The 20,127-nt window shown below is 53.7% G+C and overlaps 1 protein-coding gene across 1 annotated transcript; it reads left to right on the plus strand.

Moving 5' to 3' along the window:
• The first annotated feature begins 14,482 nt into the window (after nucleotides 1-14,482).
• TMEM61 (transmembrane protein 61) lies at nucleotides 14,483-18,756 on the plus strand. Its single transcript, XM_050901068.1, is given in 4 exon segments — nucleotides 14,483-14,595; nucleotides 15,700-16,110; nucleotides 18,415-18,584; nucleotides 18,587-18,756. Coding segments are annotated over 4 exon segments (807 nt in total). The 3' UTR covers nucleotides 18,700-18,756.
• The last annotated feature ends 1,371 nt before the right edge of the window (nucleotides 18,757-20,127 follow it).

The following is a 20,127-nucleotide window of genomic DNA, read 5'->3' on the forward strand; positions in this document are numbered from 1 at the left end:
AGATTATGGTGAAATTGCCTGTGTACCTAGCGATGCCAAGCCTAGAAAATACAAGAATCAGAAGGGGATGAGGGAAGGGGAGACAGATGTTTTAAATGCTGACATTTTTCAATTTCATTTATTTTAGGTGTGAGCAAAACATCATCCAACAATCTCTGTAGGCTTAGGAAAACATCATCTACAAATCTGGTTTGAAAAGCTAAAGTTCCCTTGGTATCTTTGATGAGACTAAAATCCCTGGTCTCTTCAATTAAATTATCATTTTAAGTGTGTTTAAGCTGTTAGTGCTTCTTAAAAAAGCAGTCCTCTTCCCTTCCTCTCCTCCCTCCCTCTCCTGCCATCCCATCCGCCCACTCACGCTGTTCTGGGCACGCTGTGCCGTACAAATGCTTCTGCTGTCACTCAGTAAAACAGGTTGGGGAACTGATCTGACTGCAGAATTGAACTGTTTCTTAAATCAATTCTTTTTCTGCCTGGATCAGCTCTCTGGTGGAGTTCACCCCACACATGTGCGTGTAAGTAAGTGGGGTGCAGGGAGCAGAGCAGGGGCCTCTCGTTGACCGTGCCGGAGCTACCCATCTCCTTGGTGAGAGCTCATCACGGATCGCCCTGCCGATACTGTGCAAGACTGTTCATTACCAAGCAGGACTTAGTAATAACTATGCAAAGGCTTTTGGACAAAGAAAGAATGAAAAGACGCAGCTGTTTGTCTAAGGAGACAGCTAAAAGGGACATGACAATAATGTACAGAGCATTTGAGCTGCAGACAAAAGTAGGCTGAAAACTTCGGTTTCCCTAAGAAAAGTACCACGAGGCGTTCCGTGGAACCAAAGAAAGGCGTTGAAAAGCGTTAGAAAGCCCTTTGTTTCACGCAAGCTCTCATAGCCCTGGTACTGACTGCCACAGAGCTGCTGTTAGAGTGCTAGCAGGACGTCAAAAGGACGGGCATTTTAACAGTAATAGTTATGAAAACTAGTCAAGAATTTGCGGAAGGCTGCAAGCCTTCGTAATTCAATAAACAAACCAGCCTACGGTTAGTAGGGGTAGGAGTATCTTTAACCCTAATCCCCTACCTTCAGCTTTCGCGCAGGTAGGTTTGGCACAGAGCTGGTACTGTCAGAAATGGGCCGCGGTTTCAGAGGGAGGTGGTGTTCAAAGCGCTGTGCGAGAAGCTCCCTCTGCTGAGGAAACCAAAGCGTATTCGGTCGCCTTGAAGGAAAAGCCTGTTGGGGGACGTAGGCTGGAGCGGGGCTTTCTGCGTGACACGGGCGGGTTGGCACGCGTTGGTCGGGATACGGGCTGAACGAATCTTGAGAGCTTTCGTACATCCAGTGATTGAAGAAAAATGTCAAATTTCAGCTTGAGGGCTTTAAGGAAAAAAAATACAGGGGAACATTATCAGCTGTTTTATAGCCAGATGATATCAGAACAAACCGGCAGAATATTCCAGAGGGATGACACATACTTACATATTACCTCTGAAAGAAAAAAGTCGCTTTGTGGTACAGGAAGATTTAAAGCCAGCCTGGTCTGGCGAGTGCTCTGTGCCTTTCTGAGGCAAAGCAGGGCTGTACCGGGCAGGAGAAGCACGTACCCCACCTAACACCTGACAGCCACGTGCTGGGATTGGGGTACGTTTCCAAGGGATATGGGGAAGGGTGGGCCAAACACTGCGAAACCCTTTTGATAGTGTAAACCCAAATGGAAAATAGCTGGTGTGGTGGTCCTACCTGTCTGAAGAGCAGGGACTTAGGAACTGGAGTGGCTCCGTGTGACCTTTCTCCACCTGGATGCACATTTGTGAGGCCCCGGAGATTTCAAAAGACGGCAGAGGCATTTCTACTGATGTTTGATTCATCAAACCTGCATGCTGTGCCTTAGAAAAGCTTCTCTTTAGAGGGTGTGTGGGAAGAATGTGGTTTACCTCATGTCACTCAATTGCCCAGCTTCCCAATGGTGTTTTTTGAAAGGTATTTATCAATAGAATATCTGTTATCCAGGACCCGCTTCTCAGGTTTCACAAATATTTCATGTGAGGGAGTAGAGATGCATGACGACTTGAGGAGGAGGAGAGCGGAGGGTTTAGTACAGCAGCTGTAGCTGTGGTGGCTGTTGGAAAATCGATCGAAAAGAGACAATGGGATTATAGTTACTTTAGAAACTGCCAGGTAGCTCTCAGGGAAAGCGAAACACCATCTGAAGGCTTAGACCTTCACCCTTAATCTTCAGGGTGATTAGGCTATTTTAGGTGTAGGTGGACCTAATCTAATGCGGAAGGACTTGTTTAACATCTGTGATGGGGAAGGGTCCTGAGGTGGCTGTAGCCCAGCCTGCTCAGCACACCTAGTCCTGAGGGTGACTTTGCTCTTTCTTCCTTGCCTTCCCCTTGTCCTCTCAAGGCTGCGGTCACCCTGTTTGTGCTGGGAAGGGCTTCACCAAGAGAAGGAATAACTCTGGTGCTGCAAGGCAGGACAAGGAACCGAGGATGCCTGGGCTGTACCCTACGTGCTTGCATACTGGCCGTGTTGTGTGGCCCCACTCCTCCAGCAATGAGTTGTTGTAGACGGCTGGTGGGACCCCAGTCATCGTCTTGGGAGGAAGCAGATGTAGGGCGTGGAGTGAAATGTGGAATATGAACGATGGCAGAATGGGGCCCATCCTTCGGTGGCCGTGCACTGCGTCAGGAGGCAAGGTCAGCTGCCGGTCAGCACGTTCGCAGAGCCGCCGAAAAAAACCCCCGTGCCGCAGAACGTGCGAGAGCTTTCGTGTATTCTCTCTGACGTATATTAAATCCAGCTTTACAACTGCCTGTGAAAAGACGCACTGTCTGGGATTTATAAAAAGAATCACTTGTCAAAACAGAGAGCCGGGCTGGGAAAGGAATTCAGCCCTCCCTTCATTGTCACTGGGGCCAGTGTCCTCAGCAGCAAAAATGAAACGGCTGTGGCAAGGTAGCAGGCATGATGAGCTGGTTACTGAAGGACCTGGGGTTCCAGCACTGAAACTACAAACTGAGGGAGGCCGCGCTCCTCGTGGGTGAGCAGTGGAGGAGAGCGAGCTCATGGGCAACCATCAGTTGGCTTCATGGCCCCGCTGGGCATGAGGCTGAGAGTGAGGTGGGGCAGCAGTTGGAGAAGCGGTGGTGGTCCCCCGTCTCCTTCCGTCGTTGAGATCCTGGAGACGCTGACTGTGCTGGGCATCAGAAAGGAGCTGCAGTCACTGAAAGGCAATAAATATATTATTTCAGACTCATGATATCATGGACACCTGTACCAGTGGCCTCCAAGATGCCCAGGGTGAACTTTGTCGTGAAGGCAGTAGTGAACTACGGCTGGTGTTGAATGTTTCCAGGATACCTTCTCCCATCACTTGCCTCTGGCCTCCTCTTGCCTGGAGTGGCAAATGCTCTGGGAACACGCAAAAAACATTCGGGGCTAACGTGACGGTGAAGGCTTGCCAATGTCACCGGAGGAGAACACTGAAAGTTATTTTTCTGTACAGGCCACATTTTTCTCCTGTTTTCAGCTCCCAGCAAATCTGCCTGTGTGTTTAGCCTCCCGGTACCAGATGTACTTGTGGGCCCTATTCCTCCAAATAAAGCTAAGACTTGCGCTGCCTTGGCCGTCGCCATTCTCTCTGTCTGGTGGTGTCACTCCGTCACCTGTCTGCTTTCATTTATTTCAACGTTTTAAAAATTTCATGGGCCCGCTCCCAGATGACGTAAACTGATAAAACTCCAGGCCGTGCTCCAAAAACATCAGTGTAACTGTAGGATTTAGCCCTTTGGGTTTACTTACCTATGCCAAAGAGAAATAGAAAAGCTGTGAGCAAAGCAAAAAAAAAGGAAAAGAACGGCTGAAAAAAAAGTTGAAAATGTTGGTTATATAAGAGCTGTATAGCTATAATAGTTACCTAGCATATCCTTTTCATAAGCGAAGCAATCGCAGCCAGATAAGTTAATAATTAAGGGTGACAAAAATATACCATTGTTCCAATAATAAGGAACTGTATTAGTCTTATTGAAGATAAATGGAGGCGTATTTAGCATGGTTCAGTGCTATGCTGATAGACTGCAAATGCCCTTTTTTCGCTAGAAAACTCAGTACAAAATCAGGTCAAAAGCTGATTGCCGGCATCTGTTAAACCATTTTACTTCCCTCCGAGGTGCTCGCCTCCTTTCGACGGCAGATGCGCCTTGGTGGCAATCCACGTTGGGAAGCGACTCCCACGTGTATGGAGCTGAGCAGAAGGAAGCTGGAGGCTTTGAGAAGAGGTTCCTGCCCCTTTCTGTCGCGAGCGACAAGACGTGCTCCCGCGTGTGGATCATCTCGTGGAGATGCAGAACAATTCCAGACTGAGGACTGAATAAATAGACTGGTCCTCACCCCTGCAAATAATAAGTGATTGGCAAAGGCGTCTGCACGGGAAGGTGACGAGGGTGTGATTGCTCAGTCTTCTTTAATACTAGAGATTCTGTAAAATTCAGTTTGGCAGACTTGATCATAGCAATACCTAGTAAAACGAGACAGCAATTCCAGTACCTCCTGACACAATCAAAAAACCAATTTTTTCGTACCTCTAGCAAGCGCAGAAATGTGACGGCTGCAAAACTGTGCCGATGGGGAGCAGTGGCCTTTCTACACCCACGCGCAGAAATCCTGTGACTCCCAAAGCAGAGCTGAGAATGGGTAAACGCACAGATCCGGTCTCCAGCTCCCGTTAAAACCTAGGTGTGCTCCTCAAGCCTCGCGTGCTGAGCTGGAGACTCACACAGCTGCTTTCTGTCTCCTTCTGCCCTCTCCATCCTCGGCGAGGCCCACTTTTTTACAAAATGCTTAAGAAAAGCATCGGGAGATCAGCCAGCAATAAACCATTGTCATCCCAGAGCGGTTAATTACCATTATCTCTAGTATCAGCCAAAAGCCTGTAATAAGCTCGGAACTTTTATTGCACTGAGGTGTCCGTTCACATCCCGACTAATGCAGATTATAGGGCTGGGATGAGCTCTCCCTCATGCTGGAAGGGGCACAGTGAATCACCGAGGGAGGAGAGTTTCATCCCTCTGCGAGGCAAGGAGTCGCCCGCCAACAAGAGTTGACAGTTTTCTGGCACAGGAATATTTACACCTCCGGGGAAGTGAAACTACGCTCTTTCAAATAAGATGAGTAGCCAGAGTAGCTACCTAGCTAAGCAAAGGACAGGATACATTCTGGGGAGAAAGATTTAACTCCCTGGGTCCCGGATGACTTCACAGGGAGGTCGAGCAGGGAAGCCTATGTTCTCCATCAGGGATGGCAGGTCTCTGTCTCACGGAAGCTACTTACGGGTGCTTTCTCTGAGGTCCTGCCACAGTCTGAGATGCTGATGGTAAGTCACCTGGGTATGGGAGATAGAGACCTTTTTTTCAGTCTGAAGGTAAGTAATTTAGGCAACGTCTTCCATCTGTTTCTTCACGTGCATCTTTATAAACATCTGTTACTCACGTTCACATTCTTCTCTTTCTCCCAGGCTGGTACAGGGTCTGTTTTTCTGTGACACATCGAGGGAAGAGATAGGAGCAACCTGCTTCTACACCTCCATAGGAGAAATCTTCTGCTACTGCTGTTTCGTTCAGGAGTAAATCAGGAGAACATGTTGGGAGTGGGGTCTCCACAGAGCCTCAAACTACAGAGCTAACTGCAGCGCGAGCCAAATTTACCGTTGAGGGAGCCACGGCACTGCCCTTGGCTTCACTGGAGACGAGTGTTGATATCCTCAGTCAGCCTGGCTCTGACACTTTTAATGCCATTACGGAGAAGTTGCAGCCCTTTATTTCCCAAACTCACCTCCTGTCATTTTTTGCAGAATTTCAAAATTGTCTCCAGTTACCTAGAAACTCGAGTAAGAAGATGTAAATGTTCCAGGTTAAAAGCGAGGCAAGGTGTGCAGGCAGAAATAACAGCTTTTACTAGGTCAACAGACGACGTTGCAGACAAGCTTTGAAGAAAGCAGACAAGCTTTTGGGCACAGCAGTACAGCCAGAGCAACATCACTGCTGCTGGAAGGAAGAGAGTGACATTTGCTGCTTGAAACGCCGACCACGTGGCGTGAAGAAAAGAGAACCAAGCTAAACAACACCTACCTCCTAAGCTGGTGTAAGTAACACAGCACCTTTCCCACCACCTATAACCCTCAGACACCAGATGCTGCCCCAAATACTCTGACCTGCAAAAGGACTTTTGTGCCTGAAAGTGTGTTTGGTTTTTTCCCAGCTATATATCCCTCGGACTAATAAAAGGTGCTCCCTCTCCTTTCAGCCATACCTTGCGTATGTCCTCAGGCTGTCACGCTTCCAACAAAAGTTTTGCAAGGTTTGCTGGCAGCATAATATCCCTCAGCAACCTCCCAGCACAGCGCACCGATGTAAGCGAGTGCTTGTGGGCAGCCCAATGCCAAGCCAGGCAGCGAGATAATCCAGGGGGCACTGGGAAAGGAAACCAGCTGTGGAGACTCTGGGACGGGTGTGTGTTGGACCCCAAAGGCTTCCTTGTGGCTCTACACGTGAAGGCAACCAGAAGAGCTAGACGGCTGTGCCATCCTTTTTCTAAAACTCATAATTAATGCTGCTTGTCAGCTTCTTTTTTGATTTTCTGTGCTGGGGGAAAAAAAAAAAAGCCCATTCCCTACTCCCTGGAGACCACTGTAACAGCTGAGTGTCGCGGAGGCGTGAAGACTGCGCTGGGTCTCGGGGATGTCAGGGTAGCTGTAGTTCATCCCGCGTGTAACGCTGAGTTCGCTGGAAAGAAAATTCAGCCAGTTTTTGATTATAAGTGCTTGCTACTTTTTTGAACGTCAGCATTTGGAATCAAGGATACACAGGAGCTTCAGCCTCAGATATTCAATGTGTGGAGTAAAGCTGACTGCTGCCGTGTTTCAGCAGCCAGTGCAGATCTTCGATAGCTCTCTCTGCTCAGGTGTGATAGATGCACTCACGGCCGGCATCAAGCTTGACTGAGGAGCCTACAGGGCTGAAAAATCAATGTTTCTTCGCTGCGAGCCAAATGGCAGCTCGTGCTCTAGCAGAGCCGCAACATCTGCAGCGTGTAAAACGTGCTGGGTGGTGGGTTACGCACGTGTCAGCACAACGGTTGTGCCTCTTCCCAGAGAAAGAAGCTCAGATCTGAAACGCGCGCGGAGCACGTGGGGCCTCCCTGCGGCAAAAATCTCCAGGAGCTCAAAAAAAGTTTTGCCTGACTAAAGATTGAGCAGAGGCATCAGGATTTAACTCTTTCCTTCCCTCACCCCTTTTTAGGCAAATTTCAAATCCTTTGCAGATTTTGGTGGAAATCTCCTGCAAAGCTCTTACTGTCCCCATTTGCAACACAGAAATTTCCCTTACAGGAAACCCACAGCTTTATCATGCCCATTGTCCTGGTTTCGGCTGGGACAGAGTTAACTTTCTTTTTAGTAGCTGGTACAGCGCTGGGTTTTGGATTTAGTGTGAGAATGATGTTGATAACACGCTGATGTTTTAGTTGTTGCTAAGTAGCGCTTATCTTAAGCCAAGGACTTTTCAGTTTCCCATGCTCTGCCAGCAAGCAGGTGTGCAAGAAGCTGGGAGGGAGCATGGCCAGGACAGCTGACCCGAACTAGCCAAAGGGGTATTCCATACCATGGAACGTCATGCCCAGTATATAAACAGGGGGGAGTTGGCCGGGCGGCGCGGATCGTGGCTCGGGAACTAACTGGGCATCGGTCAGCGGGTGGTGAGCAATTGCATTGTGCATCACTGGTGGTTTTGTTTGTTTGGTTTTTTTTCCCTTCCTCCCCCTCCTTTTTTGTTATATTCCTTTTCATTACTATTATTATTATTATATTTCATTATTACTATTGTTAGTATTATATTTTACTTTAGTTATTAAACTGTTCTTATCTCAACCCACGAGTTTTACTTTTTTTTTTCCCCTCTTTCCTCCTCCTCACCCCACTGGGAGGGGGAAGGGGGAAGCGGCTGCGTGGTGCTGAGTTGCTGGCTGGGGTTAAACCACGACACCCATTTATCTACACAACAGCCTCAGTGGGAGGTGGCCTGGTGCTCCTGTACTAACGCAGCTCCCAAATGAAGAGCAGAAGGAATCTGAGATCATTGCTCGCCTGTAAAGCTCTCTGTGGATGAGGGTATCAGTACTTCTCCCTTTCCAGGGCTTCCCACCACAGCCACGTTCCTCAGCGTGGTGCAGCTTTACACACTGCTGGTTAGGAAACCGTTACGGTCAGGTTAGCGCACACGTACGCTTTAAAACACTCAGAGGTTTTGGGCCCAGAGGCTTGCTAGATGATGGACATAGCTAGTGCAGAAACCACTTCAGAAACTGATATTAAACCAGTGATCGAGCTGTAGTTTATACACCTCTTGCTCTTCCGTTATAATTCAAATCCAGTAAAAGCCGTTGGAACTAAATAATAAGATACATTATGTACAAAATGGGCTTCGGGAGTCAATAAAGTCTCAGGGCAAAACCAGAGCTGTCCACGGAAAGAGTGCTTCTTGGTGAACATGGCTAAAACAAACAAACACCACTTTGTGGTCATGGGGATGATCACCTTTCACATCCAAATGCTAAGCTTTTCCTGCTGGAGAGCAAGAATGAGGAGTCCCAAACCCTCCAGCTGCCCATACAGTTATATGGGCACCATATAACCACCATATATTGAACCACCAAAGAGAGGTCTATGGCCAGCTGCAGATTCAACCCCAAATAAGCCTGAGGACACTGGTGAATATCGCATCATTTGAAGATGTAGGACAAATATTTTCAATGCCTAGATTTACTGACTGGATTAGGTAGGAGTGCCTGAGCCAGTATATCGACTAACGGAACTGATTGATTGGGCATTTTAAGAAGATGCAAATTAAGGCAAAGATAAACAGCAGGAGGTTTCTCCCTTGCTTTACGTGTGCCGGGTGCAGGAACTCCTTCCCATCTGCACATCCTCATGGCTGCGTGCTGCAGCCCCTTATCAGCTTGGCAGGCTGCACCCGCCTCTGCTGTGCCCGATGGCCCACGCTAAGGGAAAACACGAGGTGTGCCAGCCCCTTGGGAATGGCTTCCCTATGGATCTAGACAACGTGGGCACCTTATGCCTGCAGAGACGTGTCCCCTAAAGCCTCACCAGTGCCTCTTTAGTGGCTCCGTCATGGGTGGCAGCACCCTGCTGAGCGGGGCTTGCCGGGGGGTAGCTGGGCACGGGGAGAGTGGCCCGGGTGCCAAATCACCGGTGGAGACCTGCAACCTGGCCCAGGGTGTCGACACTCCCGTCCCAGGTATGAGGGCCCTGGCAGGGAGCCTGGGCTCCTCTGCTCTGGACTTGGTGCCCTGGTGCACCCAAATTCACTCTTGAGTTGGTGCTCTGGTATCAACCACCTTGTCGTGATGGGGCAGAAAGCGCGTGCATGTGCGCACACACGCGCACACACACACAGAGTATTGAAAAAGCTAACTTATTTAGCCTGATTATACACTGAAATACACTATTTTACACGTGATTCGCTGCAGCAGCACAATGTGGTGAACGGTGAATCAAAAAGCAGCACTTTTCCGTGCCAGCAGCATTGCTCAGGCACAGCATCCTTACCTGGGGGAGGCAATTACTGGAACAATCTCTCCGTTCCTCCTTTGTTCCTGTTCTTGCAGGGGCTGTAACTGTCTTTTATATCTTCTTGTTTTCTCCACTGCGGTTTCACCGTGCAGGGGATGTTTTACATGTTTTGCACAGATATTCTGTCTTTATTCTGGAGAAGCCCTTTGCCTGTGCCCCGTGATGTGTCGCAGCACCTTGTCCACCAGCAGCAAAGTTCTCAGAGAGGGAAAATGAACTTTGGCCAAGGTGCTGCTAAGCAGACAGAGGTGCTGGCACTCTTCTGTGATGGGCACACTCAGGCCTTACAGCTTCTGCCCTGTTGCACAATGTTGGTTGTGGGTTTGTGGCTGGCTGTAGGCCAGCTCTCTGGGGAAGCCAGAAGATGGTTATGGGGCTGGAGGACCAAAGGGCCAGAGCAACGCGTTGGCACGGAGCCACCTCTCTCTCTGCAGTCCTGTGCTAGGAAGAGCACACAGAGCCGTGCGCTAACGCCGCCTTGAAGTGCTTCAGAAGCCATTTGACAATCAAATTTCTGTTAAATATAATATCCGAGCAGGTAATGAGCGAAGAAGATGTCTCATTGTCCTTTAACAGGGGAACTGGTGATTCGCAGTGCCCGTGTCACTCACGGATGGTAATGTGAGTGCTCAGCAACGGCGTCTCTGCCGTAGAGGAATCCAGATGTTTACTCCTGGGATCCCCGGGGCCAAACCCTGTCTTGCCAAGGAGCGATGACCACAGTGTTTGGAGGAGGGGTGGGATTTGTTGTTGGGGATTTGCACCCTGGGGTTCAAGGACCCTGCTGCATCCCAGCCCAGGGGGTGAGGCCACGCTGGGGTGCTGGCTTTGGGGAGCCCTGCTCCATTCTCCTCTGCGACGGAGACCCAACCTGCTGCAGGGCCAGCCCCATGTGAACCAGCCCTCCTTGTGCCTCAGTTTACCATTGGTAAAACTCCACAGTGTCTGCAGGTAAAAGGGGCTGTACACCCACACATTTCCAGCTCGGCTGAGTGGCTACTAAGCATATATGAAGCAGATATTAATTCCATGACGGGGCTTTGCATCAGTCCCTGCAGCCTGTGCAGATAAACCCTGAGCTGTTTTTGAGCCAGCAAGGTGAGGAGCTGCGAGCAGCGCAGGAACAGCAGCTCAGGCTTTAGCTATGGTGCAGATGTGTCCATAAAAACGGCTTTGTCTGTCAGCGATGCTCAGCTGTAGCTCAAGAGCAACGCAATGGATCCGTGAGGGTGCACAGCAATAGCACAGCGTGGCAGGACAGCTGAGAATAAATTCTGCCTCCACTTGTGTGATGAGGAAGTGTGCACGAATCTGGGTGCCAGTCATACAGACCACCCTGCACCTCAGAGCAGAGCACCCTCAGCTTGTTTAATATCCAGGTATCCTCATGAGTGCTGCAGGGTAAAAAGATCCAGCTGGAACGGGGGAAAGGGGCAATATTGGCATTTGATGGAGAGGTGACGAGAACTAAAGTGGTCACAAAGCAAACTTGTGGCAGAGATCCCCCTGTGCTGCAGCGTGGCTGTCCCACCCATAGGACAGTGGTGTCCTAGCCATGGGGTAGTGGTGTCCACCGGGCAGCGGTGTCCCACCCGTGGGGTAGGGCTGTCCACAGAGCAGTGGTGTCCCACCCGTGGGGTAATGGTGTCCACAGGGTAGAGGTGTCCCAGCCACAGGGTACCTCTCATGGGCTCTGCAGCCCGAACCTCTCTCCCGACGGGACGGGACCGGAGCGGCGTCCCGAGGAGACGGGAGCGACCCGCGACCGCCGCCCCGCCGGGCCGGGAGGGGACCGATGGGCGCCCGGCAGCGCCGCGCCCCGCCCGCCCCGCCGCCACCGCCCGCCCCCGGCCCCGCCCGGCCGCGGCCCCGCCCGCCCCGCGGGTCGGGCTCCGCCGGAGCCGCCGGTCGGCCGGAGCGGGGCTGGCGGCGGCGGGTGAGTACGGCGGAGGGTCCGGGGGGGGTGTGAGAAAGGGACACGGCCACCCCCCGCGGCTGGTCGCTTTGCCAGAGGGGAGAGGCGGCGGGGGCACCGGCCGCGGCGGGGACGGGTCCCCCCGGGGGTGACAGGCACTTCTTTAGAGGGGACGTCGGGTTCGGGCATCGCCGCCGTCGGGGCGGCCGAAGCGGCGGGGGGCACGGGGGCTGTGGGGGATCCATGTGCTTCGCTCCGCGAGGGCTCCCCTCCATCTGAACCTGCGTTTGGGAGGCTGACGGCACCAGGGCTTGTCGGATGCTCTTTCAAAAGCATCGTTATTACTATGGTTTGGATGGGTACCAAAGCCCTAAGTCATAATAATAATAACAATAATAGTAATAGCAAATTCAGATAAAGGCAGGAAGGAATCTCCCTAATGACACGCTCACACTTCGGCGCGTCTCTCCCCGGCGTTCCTCTTGGCACGTCTGCGCACGGTTAAAGGTCTCCAGCCCGGCCGGTGGAAGGACAGGCTGTAAGTGCTGTGGAGGGACGGGGTGCGGAGGTGGTGGCGATGGGAGAGATGGCGGTGGGAGAGATTCAAAACTCTTTTCGTTTCTTGTGTTGCTGGAAAAGAGTGTTTTTCTGAGTAATGCTTAGTAGACCCTATGAATCACCATCTGCATAACTTTATATGGGGGATGCTATTCTCAGCATCTTACTGGAACTATGTAAACTATTAACATTCGTATTTGTTTGTCCATGCAACGTGCAGATCTCTTTCCCCGGAAAGACTATTTCAGAGCAGGTCAGAGGAGGAGACGGGGCAGAACAAAATGTCCGGGTGGCTCGGCAGGTGGAGATGGGTGTTTGGGAGCCGGCAGTTGCCGCCTTCGGAGGGGCAGCCCCTCCGTGGAAACCTGTGCTGGAAATGTTCACCGGGAGACCTGATGTGCGGGATGCTGAGTGCCGCGGGAGCGGAGCCGGGAGCAGGCTCGGGCAGCAGGGACTCGGGTCCTGCCCCAGCATCACACCTCGCTTCCCGCCCCTGCTCCTTCGGCCTCGTCTTCCAGCGGTTGGTGCACTGAGAAAAACATCGTAGGTCTTTTAAAGAGGCTCAGGAGAGCTGTGTCAGCCCGAGAGGGGTTTTGGCAAGGGGATGGTGCGATGGCAATGTCACCCAGTGCGGAGGAGCTGCCCCCGCACACGCGCTGTGGGAGCACGTGCTGGGTAGGCTGGAGGAGCTTTTAGCGTTGCTCCCTGTGCTGCGCTGGTTTTGTCAAGAGAGAAGAGTTTATTCTCTCGAGCTGTCAATCCGTCACCTCCCAGAGGCTCTCCGCTTTCTCTCCACGTCCGCCTCCCCCTCGCTGCCACCGCTCCCAGATGTGCGCAGCGGCAGGGGCTGCAAAATTCCCTGTGCCCAGGCAGGGGAATCGCAGCATCTCCCAAACCTCACCAGGGGAATCACAGCATCTCCCAAACCTCACCAGGCTGACCCCAAAACGAGGAGAGCGTTGACTGCAGGAGCTGAGCATTTCAACTCTTGGTGCTGTTTCAATCCAGGCTTTCAGTTTGGAGTGACCTGTCATTTCCACGCAGTTGGATCGAGAGCTTTGCTGTAGGGGTTTTTGGGTTGTGGGTTTTTTTTTCCAAATAATATTGGCTGCAAATTTTCCAGGAAAATGCGATGCTCTCAAAAGGAGCTGGATTCACGAATCAGTAGGGTCCTTGCGCTCTCCTGAGCATCTACTGCTGCAAGGCAGCGTGAGCCCAGCTTGTCTGCTGTGTCCTGCTCACATTCAGTGGTGAGTTGGAGGACGATGATCCCTAATAGCATCTCTAACCAGTCCTTAACAGTCTCTTCTCCGTCTCGGCTCAGCCAAGCCCCCGCCATTCAGGAGGGAGCATCTAAACATGTCCCCTCATTATGGGGGGAAGCTTTACCTCCTCTCAGCCCAGAAACACCACCTCCTTCCCGGCGGGTGACTGCGGCTGCTGGTGGGGACCACCGGCCACCGCCAAGCCCGGGCGGCGATTCGGGCTCGTGACCGCGGGATGAGAGCTGGAGCGTGTTATCGGGGCTCCCAGTCCTGCAGCCTTCCTGCAGGTTTCCTAAATCCCACTTCTCATCGGATTTCTTCATTAAATGTAGATTAGATCAGATGGTGTTTCTTTCACTACAAAGTAATTTGGCTTTCCATTTAGTGGGCCCATCTGATAAATAATGACTTGAAATAATGTAATTCCACCCGCCCTTGATCACACTGGGTCTGTGCTGGGCTTCTGCTCCCTCCTTAGCTCTGGCTTGGCCCTTCCAGATCTCAGGGTACAGTTCGAGTCCCCGCTGTAGGAGGAGAGCCCTGCCTGGAGGAATGGAGACCAAAGCCACCAGATTATCTTCATTTTACTGACATACAGGCAAAGTGATGAAGGCAGAGGTGGGGGCTGAGCGTGGGTCACCCAGCTCTCCATCCACCTCTGCGCTTGAACCCCATCTCCATCCTGGCTGTCCCCCGGCATGCAGGCTCTCCACTGGCACTGCCACCACGAGAAGCCCTCGCAGAGGAGTCACCCAAGACTGAATCTGTAAGGGGGTGCTGGTGCTTAATTCCCACATGGTCCAAAGCTTTTTGTCCATCAAGAAGTGGGAGCTGAACCTGCATCTTCTTGCTGGGCAGTGAGCGAGGCCAGAGGGGACGTGGTGGGATCTCTGCCTCCTCGGTTGCTGGTGCTGTTTGGTTAGTTGGGGGCTGGGGATCCCCAAGCCCAGAGAGCAGATGCTTGTTGTTTGCTGGAGAAAGCAAAGGGGAGCGAGAGCCCCAGAGATCAGAAACCAGCTCCACCTCCCCACATTTTCCTGCGCTGGGGAAGGACAGTTGCTCTCAGCGTGTGTCGTTTAGCTGAGAAGTGTCATCCAGCAGGCATATGTGGCACTGCCTCATCTCTTTGGTTGTCAAACCAACCCCCAACCACCCTGATAGGGACAGTGAAGGTGATGATAACACCTGCGGGATCGAGCGTGCTGGGGAGCTGAGAAGGTGTGCGCTGGAGCTGACCCAGGGGAGCAAGATTTTGTGTGCCAAAGCTCATTTGGATGAAGATTCAGCAGACTCTTCCAGCATCAGGATATTTACCCCACCTTCAAAATAAACTGAAGCCCGTCTCCGCTTCTGGAGTGTCTCAAAATGGGACATCACAGCTGGGTCAGTAAAAGCCTCACAGATCTCAGTGGTCTGTTGCCTCAGCCCCGCTGACCACCATAGCAGGAACACCTACTTCAGCAGTAGGTCATAGCCTCTCGAGGGTTTAGCTTGCATCCAGCACATTCCTGACTTTTAACGGAGATACGGATGGATTCCTGCTCCCATCCTTGCCCTGAGCTTGCTCGGGGCAGGGAGCGCAGCTATTGCGGGCTCCATCAGTGACGGGAGAGCTCATTGGGGTCCCCGCTCACTCGGTGTCTCAGGAGCCATCCCTAGCTGAGGTCCCCTGTGTTGCCAGCATCTGAGGGTTTTTTTTCCCCCTGAAATAGCAGCTCTGTGACTTTCAGAGGTGGTACTTGGCTCTTTTCCCTGAGAAAGCGAGAGGCAGCGCAGCCCCGAATCCCCTGGGCTGCGGGCTTTCGAGCAGTGACGCCAGACACCTACTGTCACAGCGGGACTGATTTACCTCCAGTTTCAGAGGAGAAAACATGCGCACTGATCATTTGGAAGTGATGACATCTTAAATTTATGTCCCTCTCCCTAACCTCTTCTATAAGCCTTGCTTTGATCAGAAACCCAGCTGGCGTTCCTCCGAGCTTGGGAGGAAGTCTGGAACAAAACCCAAAGAGCTATGCGAGTCCCCGGAGCCGCCTCCGTAGCTCCCCTGGCTGGGGTTTCCATCCTGCCTCCATGGGAGCACTGCGCTGTTTCTTGAAAATGAGGATGTTTTTACGAGGCTGTTGGGAAGTTTATGGGTCCAAACTGGCGGCTGACTTTGCTTTGCCCATCTGAGATGGTGGAAATGCCCCTTCTGATGGTCAATAATAGGTAGCTAAAGAGTGTGCACCCCCAGAGAGGTCCTAGCTCAGCAGTTTTCTCCTCTGGCAGGTCTTCCATGACCTCGTCCCACTCAAACCCAGTCCCTTTCTTGTCTTGCAGGACGTGGGCTCTCTCATGCCTTGTCTCGCTCTTCTCCCCTCCTAAAACCTCCTTCCAAAGGATGGCAGCTGCCTCTTTCCGCTACGGCATGACCATCACCGGGGCCGTGCTGCTGGTGACGGGGACGCTGTGCTTTGCCTGGTGGAGCGACGGGGATGTGGGCTCCCCGGCTGGCAGCGGGGCTCGCCTCCTGCCTCCCCGGGAAGCCGAGGCGGTTCCCAGCTCTTCCTCCAGCGCCCTGCTCCGCTCCATCAGCTTCTTCTGCTGCGGCATCGGCGGCATCCTCCTCCTCTTCGGGCTCCTCTGGTCCGTGAAAGCCAACGCCAGGGTGGTCTCCCGCCGCTACCAGTACCATTTCCCCAGGGACCTGCAGTACTTCGCCGCGGAGCCTCTGGAGAAGTGGAACTGCAGGTGGGTGCCACATCTGCGGGTGAGTTTGGGGTCCCTGCGGGTCAGGGGTGGGTTTGACTGTCCCGGCATGGCTGTGTACCTAAGCCTGCTCTCAGGCTTGCTTGCTGGCGAGCTCAGATGAGCAGTAACACCGCCGCACTGCTGCGCTGCTCAGACCCCGTTCTGTGCTCTCCTCCTGCTCCCTGAGCAGATGCTCTTGCTCATTAGTGTCAGCCCTCGCCCGAGCCCCCGCACCCTCCCCTCCCTGCAGGCACTCTCCGTGCCCACGCTGGCTGCTCCCACGGCCGGCTCAGCTGCAGATGGCTCTCCTTGCCCTGCGGGGCCATCACCGGCCGAGGCGGACATCTCCTTAGCAGAGCCACCAAGCAGAAGACTACGTTGGTTTTCTGGCAGAAGGTTTGGGTTTGGGGGTTGGAGGGGTCATCCAGACCTCCAGCTGTTGAAACCTGCCCCAGTGCCCCAGGTCTGCAGTGCTCTGTAAAGAGGAGGGGGGTTATGCCATCTTTAATGGAAGCAAAATCTATGTTAAAAGGGAGTTAAAAGAAAAAAAGAAGGAAAATAATCCTCGGATTGGCATTGAGATGGGAGTGTAGGCAGAGGGTCCTTCTACAAAGCCCGTTTTGGGGTGTGGAAAGACCCCTCGCCCTGCCCCGAACACCACTGCTGCTTGTTGAGTCCCCAGACTCTTCCTGTGTGAGCCTGAGATTTATTCCCACTTCTTGATTTAAAAGTTTTTTGATCAAGAGGGTTTATTTCCAGACTGCTGTGGAAGCTGAGCCAGCCGGCCCTTCCCAGTGCTGTTTTATGGGGTCACAGCAAAGATCTTGGCTCCAGCATAAATCGGGCTCTGGGGAAAAGCAGCACTAAAAGAAACTCGTAAGAACATAAAACCATAAAAATGCAGTCGGAGCGGGAGGCACGTTCCTGGTTCTCCAGGGGTTTCAGTGCCCATCTGAATATCTGGGGGTGAGATCGTGAGCCGTCTGGGTAGTCTGGGGGGGTTTCCTCCTCCCATGGAGGGCTTTGCTGTGCCCCCCACGGGGAATGTCCCCTTCCCTGAGCTCCCAGCTCCCACGCCGGATGGGAAGGCAGCGCCCTGGCACTGCGGCAGCTCCTCCAGCCCCAGCTGCGCTGGCATTCGCGCAGCAAAGCATCCTGCGCTGAGAGAAATCCTCCTCTCCGCATTTCCAAGGCAGCATCCCTTTGCAAGCTGAGGCTGTTTGGCAAAAGCCACGGCACGGATGCCCGGGGCGGTAGGTCTGGGACAGGGGGCTGCCAAGTTTGGGATGGAGGCATCCCTGTGGAGCATTGCAGCTTTGCCTTTGGACCAGCTGTGCCCCTCCGATGCCCGCAGCCTCCCCGAGCACGCTGCGCTGGCTTTTCATCTGCAAAAGCAAGCGGACGGTGGGTTGCTTTCAAAGCCTCCCCGTCTTTGGGGCTGCACCGTTTCGCAGGGTGCCGAGCAGGACCACACGCAGGGCAAAGGTTGGGCAGAGGTTTTCCCTGTACACAAGCTGTGTTTGCTCAGCAAAGCGCTGCTGGAAGTGGCACCAGGCTTGGCCGGTGCATGGAGGGCTCCGGCGGGCACGAGGGTGGGGTGTGACCGCACTGAGCCGGGATGCCTGGCTCTTGCCCGGTTGCTTGTGCCAAAGTGCTCACTCGGCTGCCGGCAGCCTCTGTGCTTTGGGGGGTGACTTTGGGGTTAGGCAGATGATGAGGATGCTCTCCTGCCTGTGGGAAGCAGTGCGGGGCAGGACGGGGGGCAGATGTCTCGAGAGCCAGCACCTCTGCTGCTTTGTGGTCATTCACACCTTAATGCCGGAGGTGGCGGCTCTTCGAGGCTGCCTTGCCAGGCTGCCCTTCCTCTTCTTGGGCGAGGGGTTAATAAACTCAGTGGGAACTGGGCGACGTTGCCTTGTCACAAGGTCTGATGGATGGTGCCCTTCCTCCTGCATGGCTCCCCACCCTCCTGGTGCCAGGAAGCGGCTGGCACGGTCTTCCCTTGACCCCGGGCATGCAAAACCTGCCCATGTGCCGTCCCCAGCACACACGTGTCCATCATGCTCAGGGATGTTCCAGCCGTTGGGGTTGATGGTGTGCTGGGATGCTCCGGTTGTCAGGGCACTGGGATGCTCTGGTTGATGGGGCACTGGGCTGGCTCTGGTTGACGGGGCACAGGGATGCTCCAGTTGACGGGGCACAGGGATGCTCCAGTTGACAAGTGCTGGGGTGCTCCAGTTGTTGAGTGCTGGGATGCTCCAGTTGACAGGGTACGCTGCTGGGTTTCTTCTTCTTCCCTTGCAGCGCCTGGGATGCCAGCGCCATCCCCACCTACGAAGAAGCCCTGACCTGCAGACCTGCCCACGGCGCCCCAGCCTACGTCCATGCCCCGGGGAGGAAGGAGGAGCTCACGCCGCCCCTGTACCGCTACCTGGAGGAGGACGAGAGCTGGCAGGGCGGCCGCCGACGCAGCTCCTCGACAGCGCCTTGTTCCGCCCCAGCCCCTCCTGGCTGGAGACGCAGCACCCTGGGGAGCCACAGGCAACGCCTCCCCCCAGCTACGAAAACATCAGCGTCCGTGGCGTCTGAGCTGGCGGCGGCACGGGCTGGGACTCTGCGGGTGGCTGCCCAGTCCCTCAGCTTTAAACCGAGCCCCTTCCTTTGCTGGGGTGAGAGGAGGGTGGGCGAGGAGGGGAAAGGGTCCGTCTGGCTTTCCGAGCGATCAGTCCGGGGCTGTCGGGATTGCGGGTCCTGTGGGCGATGTGTTCGGAGCGTCGGGGGTAACTGGCATGTTTGAAAGCCTTCGTATTTTTAATAAAACCACTGCTGGTTGCAGATGCTTTGCATTCCCTGCTCTGACCCACCCTGGGGAGCTCGTATCAAGCCAGGGGCTGCCCACTCAAAGCAAGAGCTGTATAATAAAAACTGCAGCAAAGAACGAGGAATCTGGTCAGAGAAAAACCAGCTCTGTGCCGCCCCATTCGTTCCTCTGCCTTTTCAATGCCCCTTCCAGCCGTATATCCGTCCCTTCCACCTTGCTTTCCCCGCATACTGACTTCCCACGCCTCACTTCATTTGGTTTAGAGATGTTCAGTGGCTCGTGCGTGCGTTCGGGGCATCCAAGTGCACTTGGCATTTCAGGCAGCATCCTATAAAAAGACACCCTGAGCGGCACAACCCCCTCCCTGCCCGCCACGGACGGGTTTGCAGCCTTTCCCAGAGGAAAGGCCAGCTGCATTGGGGGCTGCTGCTGGTTGCTCCATCCCACCGAAATAACGGGCTGCCCCAGGCCCCCTGCGGACCTGCAGGGCTGCGGAGTGGCTGCGGAGCCACAGCCAAATAGAACATATTGTTTAAAATATAATAGATTATTTTTCATAAGCCAGGTATACGTGCTTCCACATGGGCAGGCAAGCAAGGGAACAAAACGAAAGCTAATTAAAGCCACTGCTACTGTCTGGCTGTCGGATGTGCGGTGGGAAGGGGACACCTTTTAACACCCCAGCTCCATCTTAAGCAAACACAGGGCGCACGGACGCTCTGTCCTCACTCCCCCTGGGGGAACCAACCCCGCTCCATCCTTCCCCGGCTTTAGCCCCCACTTCGCAGCCCAGTTGCTGCCCCACTGAGGCAGCCCCACTGGTGGTTCCCCAGCACCCAGCCGGAGAGAGGTGAGGGATATTCCCAATACACCGGCCTCCAAAAAGACCCCAGAGTGCTCCCTCCTTCCCTGCTGCAGCCCCGCAGCCCTTGAAAACATGCTGCGCCTTGGCATCCCTCTTATTTGGGGCTCTGCCAGCTCCGATTTACAGCCGAGTCCAGCTCCAGCCCCCAGGGCTGGGAAAGTCCCGTCGGGACCAGCCGCTCTCTGGGTCCTCATCTCTGCCGCTGTGCCCCCCTCTCCCTCCCCAACCCTTCCTCTGGCGTGGGGTCCGGCCGCGTGTGCCTGCAGGGAAGGTTACCCGGACACGTGCCGGGCGGCTTCAGTGGAGTGTGAACGGCGGGTCGGTGTTTGCA

Source organism: Gymnogyps californianus, chromosome 8, assembly GCF_018139145.2.
Source record: "Gymnogyps californianus isolate 813 chromosome 8, ASM1813914v2, whole genome shotgun sequence".
In the NCBI taxonomy this organism is placed as follows: Eukaryota; Metazoa; Chordata; class Aves; order Accipitriformes; family Cathartidae; genus Gymnogyps; species Gymnogyps californianus.